Genomic DNA, 8,926 nt, shown 5'->3' on the forward strand with positions numbered 1-8,926 from the left:
GGCAACGACACATGCTTCGCTTTCTACCTCGGTGAGGTTACAAACCATAGCGTGATGGCTACATCACTCGCGGCGGTTGTCCCTCATCCCTTTAAACCAGGAACAGCTTCATCGAGCCAGGCCTAGATGTGTCATGGCTCTTCTGACCTGTTACGATGGGGCTTCCACCTCGCGTGCCCGTTCCAGGAACTGGTTCGGGGTACATGCCGACGTAATCCAATGTTAGGGTATCTGCAGCTGTGGAAAATCATTGAAAGCTCTTCTACTGACTGGCAGAACTTGGCAAAGTGGCTCCGTAGCCGTGGCCGAAGATGGCATTAATGGCACCAACGAGTGGGTTAACTGCTGAAGGGTTTGCTGTTGGATGTGCTGGGTCAGGAACATCAAACGATGGTATTGGAGCCACCAAAGGACCTGGATCTGGAAGAGCTTTCTGCAGGAACTTCAAGGCCACATTAGTGGAAATGGACTGGTCTTTCGATCTGGCAGCTTTGATGATTGTGGTTTTGAGTACGTGTGAGTTCCTGGAGCCTCGACAGATGAAGAACCCAGACCGACAGTTCCCTTCAACTGGGCTAGTCCCTTCCTCCAGAGCTAATGTTACTGCTGCCCATTAAGCAGAACGTTTGACATGGTATCCTGTTAGTTGGCAGGTCCTACATGAGCTTTTATCGTCCGCGTTAATTCGGACTCTCCAATTGGCCATTTTCTGTTTCAGTGATGGCTCCAATAGTCCTTTATTAATGGGAATTGAGGGCAATGAGTATCGACAGGTCGTAGCAGCCTGTAATCTCTTTAATCCTCTTGTCCGTAAGAAAACTATTGGACCATTCCGGGGAATGGGAATTCTATTATTAATCATTTATTATTTATCATCTATTATTAATTATATTATTAATCAGAGCTTCCGGATCGCTCAAGGGGCTTAATTGTGCAAAAATCCTTTCAATAACTATCGAACAAACGTGCCTGGGAACATCCGCATGATTATCATTCATCGGAAAAATAATTCAGACCTGACCTTTCACTCTCATATTTCCAGAAGAGCCTACCAGCTCGAGAGCCTTTCCAATAGATCTTCCATCCCATTTCTCCACCCTCCATTCGATCGGTCTTTACTCGGCCACCCTCCTCATCCCTCTAGTCAAACTCCCTCGACGCTCCTTATGGCAAAGTCGATTCGTTTAATCTCCGACAATCTCTCCGTGCATTGAAACATAGCACCTTCGCTTGTCAAGTTAAAAATCCTGCCCAATGTTAGAATTTAGGGAAAACATTTCTTTCAAGTTGAAAAAAAAAAATAAAAATTAAAAAAAAAATTCTCCATTGAATTTCTGTTTTTAACATTTTTTTTACGATCCATGCTTTCTACCCCGTATGTTAAGAGACGTACGGAGAACGTATGGAGTATACCCCATATGGAGAACGATGAATGAGAGTCTTGAATGGATAAGAAAAAAAATCAGGATTTTTTTTGACGATGCTGGTATATAAAAAATGACCGGAAACTTGTTGCAAAAAGTTCGGTTGTATAGTCATTGGCAGAACGTTTTAATGGAGTTCTTGAAGAGGAAATGCCGTTACTGCATCGCGTAACGATAATGTTTGCACATAAAAAAAATGCATAAAAGTATGTCATAAATTCGGTAACCGGAAAAAGAAAAATTTCGCAATTCCAACTAGAAGGGAGCAGAAAATTTATATTTATTTTCAGTATAAATATGCTCGTCCAATATTGGTTCGATAAATAAAAATAATATGGAGAAGTGTCTGTTTCGTTTTGCGTTGATTGCGTCGTTAATTAGTTTGGGATTAGCCCAAGAGGAAGCTTTTTGTCATTTGCCATCTTGTAAGGATGCTCCGCACACGCTCTGCATATATCCCGTAAGTATTTGACGACATTCATCGTTTTGCGGGATCTTACCGAGCAGGATGTATTAGGTTATGGAAATAAATTTTCAACCATTTCTTTTGCAGTTCCTTAAACCAAGCCCAGCTTGTGGAAAAATCATATCGTCAGGATTGACTCAAAAAGAAGTCGATGGAATTGTTGCTCTTCACAACAAATTGAGAAAGAAGGTTGCTTCTGGACAAGAAAAACGTGGGCATCCAGGACCCCAGCCTGGTGCCAAGCACATGCCAGATTTGGTAAATTATCGAAAAATCTAAATGAACACCAACGAAGGTTGTGCTTCATGGATACTTTTAAAATACTGAGAAACTTTGGAGTGTATGAAGACATTCAGCTTTTAACCTTCTTTTAGAAATTCTTTCAAAACTCTATGTAACATTGGAGCATCTGAAATTCTTTCAAAACTCCATGGAACCATGTAGTTTCTCTGAACTGATTCTAAAAGTTTTTTATAACTGCATGTAACCATGAGGCTTGTGAGCTTCTTTTAAAAGTTCTTTAAGAACCCCATGGAGCCATGTGGCTTCTGGATTCCTTCTAAAAATCCTTCCAGAACTTTATGGAACCAAGCTCCTGAACTCTCTAGAAGTTCTTCAAGAAAAATATGGAACCACGTAGCTTAGGAGCTTCTACTAGAACTTCTCCTACAGTTGTGTGGAACCATGTGGCTTCTTGACTCTTTTTAGAAGTTCTTCCAGAAATTTATGGAACCATGTAGCTTCTAGACTCCTTTTGGAAGATCTTTCAGAACTTTATGGAACCAAGCTCCTGAACTCTCTAGAAGTTTTTCAAGAAAAATATGGAACCACGTAGCTTAGGAGCTTCTACTAGAACTTCTCCTACAGTTGTGTGGAACCATATAGCTTCTTGACTCTTTTTAGAAGTTCTTCCAGAAATTTATGGAACCATGTAGCTTCTAGACTCCTTTTGGAAGATCTTTCAGAACTTTATGGAACCAAGCTCCTGAACTCTCTAGAAGTTTTTCAAGAAAAATATGGAACCACGTAGCTTAGGAGCTTCTACTAGAACTTCTCCTACAGTTGTGTGGAACTATATAGCTTCTTGACTCTTTTTAGAAGTTCTTCCAGAAATTTATGGAACCATGTAGCTTCTAGACTCCTTTTGGAAGATCTTTCAGAACTTTATGGAAACAAGCTCCTAAACTCTCTAGAAGTTCTTCTAGAATAATATGGAACCACGTAGCTCAAGAGCTTCTACTAGAGCTTCTCCTACAATTGTGTGGAACCATGTAGCTTTTTGACTTCTTTTAGAAGTTTTTCCAGAACTTTATGGAACCATGTAGCTTCTTGGCTCCTTCCAGAAGTTCTTCAAGTACTGTATTATGGAACCGTGCAGTTTCTCAACTCCTTTTAGAAGACCTTTCTGAATTCTATGGAATCATGAAGCTTCCAAACTCATTTAAGAAGTTCTTTTGGAACTTCACAGAATTCTGTAGCTTCAGTTATGATACTTTTGTTCATCCTAGTCTTGGTCTCTATGTTCTTAGACGTGGTCCAATGACCTGACAGCCGTTGCCCAGACCTGGGCCCTTCAGTGCATCAATAAGCACGACGCATGCAAAAACCTTCGTAAGTTTTCCGTCATTCCATCGATCAAGCGTGGTTCCTTATCTCAACAAAATTTTTCATTTGCGCAGCGCAATACTACGTTGGACAGAACTTGAACTGGGGATCGGCTGGCGGTCCTTATGACATACCCTTGTCGATGTTGGTACAAGTTTGGTACGACGAAGTTAAGCACGTCAACCCAAAGATCGTCAAGAAATATCAGTAAGTTACTCATCCGGTAGTTTGAGATTAAAATGATACTGAAAAAAGTGTGCCAACGTCGCGACCTTTCGAGCCAATTCAAATGGCATCGCAACCATGTTTACTTTTAACACCATTCTGAATCCCATTTGAATGTTTTCACGAACAGTCTGAAAAAGGAATATGCTCATTACACTCAAATGGTATGGGCCAAAACGACCGAAATAGGCTGCGGTCTCGTTCGCTATACAAGAAACAACGGCGAAGACTACGAAATCTTCCTCGTATGCAACTACGGACCGGGTGGAAATGTCGATACCGAACCCATGTACGAGGTCAAATGATGGTCTTGAGACTGGAGAAAAATTAAGGGAGCTTGCACGAGCTCCCTCCTGTACTTATATCATCAAATAAAACGGGATTGGAGCTTTTTTCTAAATTTTGGTATTTTAATCGAAAAAATGTAAAATTTCATCGTTGAATGAAAAATTGTATACTTTCTCAATTGCCAGCCAAATAAAATGATAACAAACCGTAAGATTCTACCGCATTGATTAAAATTCACGTTGGTTTGCGTCGATGGAATAATTTTATAATTTTTTTGTTTTTATAAATACTTTATGACAATTGTCAATAATGTTTTATTTTCTGAGTAGTAATCTGAGCATGAATAATTAAATTTTTCATTTTATGTGCCTGTCGCTTATCTTTTGCCATGTGAGTAATCAATATTTAATTGTCCGTTTGCGAATGTTTTTTCAAACACTTCGAGCGTTTCTAGATATCGTCGAAACTCGTTGGATCGTATAATCGTTGTTGGCTGCGTGAAGACAGTGTTTGAAATTGCTTTTTTAATTGGATGCACAAGTTTCTTGAATGGTTTTAAAGTGCTACAATTGAAGACTTGAAATGTCAAATAATTGAAGAAATTGCATGTGTTTGGGTGTAAGGAAGCGACGAAATTGTTGGGTCTCACAGGTCTTCGGATATTTTCCCTTTTAATCGTTAAAATTAATAACTGGATGTTTTCTAGTGTACTTGTCACAAGCTATTTGAACTCTGTTTTTGACAAGAAAATATTGCAATTTCTATTGTCAATGAGGCTCTTTAATGAGCTTAAGAGTGTTGAAAAATGCTTGACTGCATCATTATCACAGTTTGCGTGACTCGCGTTCCTGAAGATGGTACGTCACACGAGCCATTCAAGAAAATTATAGACTTCGTGCATCATCTAATCTTTGGATAAACGAATTTATGAATAATCGGTATAATAGCGAGATAAAATAAAACCTATTAACTTTTCTAGTATAAATAAACATGTTCAGTGTTGAGCAGTAGTACACAGGAAAAAAGCAACGAAAATGAAGAGTACTACATTCAGTCTGGCTCTGGTAGCCTCGTTTGTCGCTGTGAGCTTAGCCCAGCAGTCGAGTTTTTGCCATATTAAATCTTGCAAGAGCCAACCCCACACGCTCTGCAAGTTCGCCGTAAGTATTTCACGATATTCACCATGCTCGAAATATCGGAAAAAATGTTTGATTTTATGAACCGTATCTTATTCGAATAAGTTATTGACTGCAAATTGCAGTTTGAAAAGCCAAGCCGTGCATGCGGCAAAGTCGTATCGTCCCAAGTGACTCAACAAGAAAAGGATGAAATCATCTCTGTTCACAACAAATTGAGAAAGAAGGTTGCCTCTGGGCAGGAAAAACGTGGACATCCAGGACCTCAGCCTGCTGCTAAGTCCATGCCAGATTTGGTAATTCATCAAAGAGTTCAAATGCATGTCACTAAAGTCTTTTTAATGGGGAAACTTCCAACTGTTTATTAAACTTTTGAAAGCTTAAAAATTTTCTCAAAACTGTATGGAACCATGTGGCTTCTGAACATCTTCTAAAAATTTTTTTGGAACCACGAGGCTTCTGGCGTTTTTTTTAGATTTTCTTCTACAACTGTATGGAACCATGCATTTTTCTGGAACCACGGAACCACGAACTTTTAAAGATTCTTTCAGAACTGCATGGAACCATATCGCTTCCGAATTTCTTCTGAAAGTTTTTTTTATAACTGTATTGAACCATGCAGCCTTGGAATTTCTTCTGCAAGTTCTTCCAGAATTGCATGACCTCTGTCGCTCCTGAATTCTTTCTAGAAGTTCTAAAGAGTCCTCCAGCTCTAAAAAAGCCTAAAAATACGAAATTTTCTAAAGTTATTATAATTAGAATGACTCGGACTATTCACTGAGTAGACAGAAATCGTTTATCCTCATTTCGATCTGTTTGCTGTTAGACATGGTCCAATGAACTTCAGGGCATTGCTCAGACCTGGGCCGACCAGTGCATAAACGACCACGATAAGTGCAGAGATCTTCGTGAGTTTTTTGGCTTTGACGATGCGATCAAATGAGTCATTATTTATTTGAAAAACTTATGGAACCATAACGACGAGCACTCATCGACGATGTTATCGTTTTAATGAACTTTCTTTTTCTATACACAGCTAACCAAGAGGTTGGACAGAACATATTTTGGGGATCTGCTGGTGGACCTAATGACATAAGTTTGACATTCTTGATGCAAGGCTGGTACGACGAAGTCAAACACGTTAATCCGAAAATCGTGAAGAAATATGTGTAAGTTACTCTCGTCCAATATGCCGATCACGTTACCGCTGAGTCGTTTTAGACTGAAATGAGACTGAGAAAATTGAGCTTTCCGAGAAAACTCGAATGTCCACACGTTTCTTCTCAACACTCTTCTTAATTTAATTTCAATTATTCGATGCACAGTTTCAAAGAGGAGTACGCTCATTACACTCAAATAGTGTGGGCCAAAACGACCCAGGTAGGCTGCGGTGTCATTCGTTATACCAAAACCCACGGCGAAGACTACGAAATATTCTTCGTATGCAACTACGGACCATCCGGAAACGTAGAAACTCTACCGATGTACGAAACGAAATAAGAATTCCTGCGTGCGTCTCGCCGTACATTCCTACGCCTTAATATGATGGTTTTAGGGCTTTTATTGTTTTCCTTTAAATTTATGTAATGTTCAATTTAAAGGAATGTAGAAGTTAATGCATTATTTTATCAATCTATAAAACTGTATCGTCCCTTAATTTCGAACCGAATAAAATCTCTTCTGAAAACTATGATTGCCTCAAACTCATTGGACCTTCCCTTGCTCTGGTTCCTCAACAGATAATTTCTGCTTTCTTCGAAGCAGTGAGCACTCGCTACCAAACCTACGAAACATTGATTTTTTTCGTGAAACAAAAAATTATTGCGAATTTATAAGCCGGGAGGTTTCATCGTGCCAAAAGTTCTTTAAAAAGTCTTTTCTAACCAATTTTTTGAATGTTTGCCTAAAAGGGAATTTAGTGCTTAAAGTAAAATTATTGGTTCCAGTCAACCGGTCGTTTGGATTCTTCTCTATCACGCTCGCACATTTAAAAAAAACCGTACGAATGAGGAGTGACGAAAAGCACATTTCATAAATCGATTAGAACGACATGAGAAAAAAAAAACAATTTTTCAGTCCTGGGGAGCCCCTTAATGGGCATATTTCAACAAATTGTTTGTCGAACTCAACGCACTTTATCGTTGGCTACCCGAAGACCGTGATTTCAATAAATTTTCAAAGAAAATACTCAAATTACTGGAAAGTTTGTGAAAAATTTGGAGCTGAACATTCTCTCAAGTTATCTTTCGAGCGAATACTTGGCACCGAGCGCTAGGGCGTTTCAAAGGCATCTAGACATATGAGGCATTGATATAAGTGTTTGTCTATATAGAATAGTGAATAGTATTCTACATCGCTTCTGACAGGCTGCCACTAATCCATCGATACCTCGTGAACGGTGCGTCGTAGAGAAAAACTTCCAAGGACTTTTCTCTTCAGAATTTTGTAAGCTTTCGGGTCGACCGGTTCTGAGCGCCGTTTCCGGGACACAGCGTTTGTCTTCCTCTACACAGTGCACCTTATCCGAGTCCTCGACACCGTCTGAATATTCCAGCAGTGCGCAAGGGTCCAGTGGGTCTTCACTCCACATTCTCGTCACTTCCCGCGCCTCCCCCTCCCTTTCTGGCCTACCGCTACGAACCAACATCCATGCCTGCAGTTCCAAGGAGCCCGTCGCTGTTTCGAGCCTGTTAACAAGCAGAGCACCGGCTCCTCCACGGCCGAACGTCAATGGTCTCTGAACCATTGACGTTGGCCACCATAACGTGACCTCTACGCGCTTATGTCAACTTCACATCAGCTCCGCCATGCTCAGCGGCGTTCCGACCACGAGACTCCGCCCCTTCCCCTTGCCCAATCCCCCGATTACTAAACAAATTTTTTCGATGATGCTCAAGAGTTGCTTGTTTCCTGGACTAAGTTCAAACACCAAAAGCGTAATAATCCTGTAAGTGCAATAATCCTACAGTGGCGAGCCCTTTATCCCAAATTTCCCTGCAGGCTTTCCTCCCCTCCGAAAAAGCTCTGTCCCCACACGTGGCTTACACCGAACGGCCAATTTATCCCGGTGAATGGGAGCCTTTGTGGCCGAGCTCGACTAACCCACCCGGGAAATCCACGGCCATCGTCGCCTCCGTATTAACCTCCTTCAATGTACTTTCCCTTCGAACATGTGCTTCGACTCGGATCCGCCTGTAATACCTTCCTCCCCTCTTCTGCTGTTTCCCTACGCAGTGTCCCTGCAAGCACCAGGAATCCTCAGTCGTACATCATCCTCCACGTTTCCTTTACTCTCCATTTATTTTTTCACTCTCCCCCTTCCCCTTTCATACCACACCGAGCTCATAACACGAAACCCACTCCCAGCCACGTTCCGTCTCAATCGGGCTTACAAAAACGACAACCCTTAATCGAATCGCCAGTGAAAATGTAAGTGGAGTCAGACTCACGTGGATGAGGCTCCAGGACCAAGACGGGGACGACTATTCTCGTCTCTCACTTTGACTTGCTCCAATTCACCTTTTTTTATTCACTCATCTGTCTCGCCACTTTATTTCCACGTGCTGTACGAACATCTCCAGCCGAATGGCAGGCAACATGAGATTCTATATTCGGCGGGATGCTGCCTGATTTTGCAACGACTTTCACCTCTCTTCGCAAATTGAGACGACAAAATAATTCTCATCTTTTTCACTTCTCAGATCGATCTTCAGTTGCCACATTTGGAAACAGACGGAACGTCATAACTAACGAATCAGATAACGCAATGACGATGAACAGCT

The 8,926-nt window shown here is 41.0% G+C and overlaps 2 protein-coding genes across 3 annotated transcripts; both read left to right on the forward strand.

The window, feature by feature from the left end:
• The first annotated feature begins 1,723 nt into the window (after positions 1–1,723).
• LOC122418045 (venom allergen 5-like) lies at positions 1,724–4,219 on the forward strand. Its single transcript, XM_043432044.1, has 5 exons — positions 1,724–1,884; positions 1,978–2,148; positions 3,420–3,501; positions 3,570–3,702; positions 3,851–4,219. Exons 1-5 carry the CDS (start codon positions 1,759–1,761, stop codon positions 4,023–4,025), a joined length of 687 nt encoding a protein of 228 aa, XP_043287979.1. The 5' UTR covers positions 1,724–1,758; the 3' UTR covers positions 4,026–4,219.
• A 402-nt stretch (positions 4,220–4,621) lies between these two features.
• On the forward strand, positions 4,622–6,834 carry LOC122418046 (venom allergen 5-like). Of its 2 annotated transcripts, XM_043432045.1 has the most exons (6): positions 4,622–4,865; positions 4,988–5,168; positions 5,270–5,440; positions 5,971–6,052; positions 6,181–6,313; positions 6,470–6,834. In XM_043432045.1, exons 2-6 carry the CDS (start codon positions 5,043–5,045, stop codon positions 6,642–6,644), a joined length of 687 nt encoding a protein of 228 aa, XP_043287980.1. In that variant the 5' UTR covers positions 4,622–4,865; positions 4,988–5,042; the 3' UTR covers positions 6,645–6,834. The 2 variants fall into 2 exon arrangements, with proteins under 2 accessions (XP_043287980.1, XP_043287981.1); XM_043432046.1 differs by having other exon boundaries at positions 4,622–5,168.
• Positions 6,835–8,926: the final 2,092 nt, after the last annotated feature.

Source organism: Venturia canescens, chromosome 11, assembly GCF_019457755.1.
Source record: "Venturia canescens isolate UGA chromosome 11, ASM1945775v1, whole genome shotgun sequence".
In the NCBI taxonomy this organism is placed as follows: domain Eukaryota; kingdom Metazoa; phylum Arthropoda; class Insecta; order Hymenoptera; family Ichneumonidae; genus Venturia; species Venturia canescens.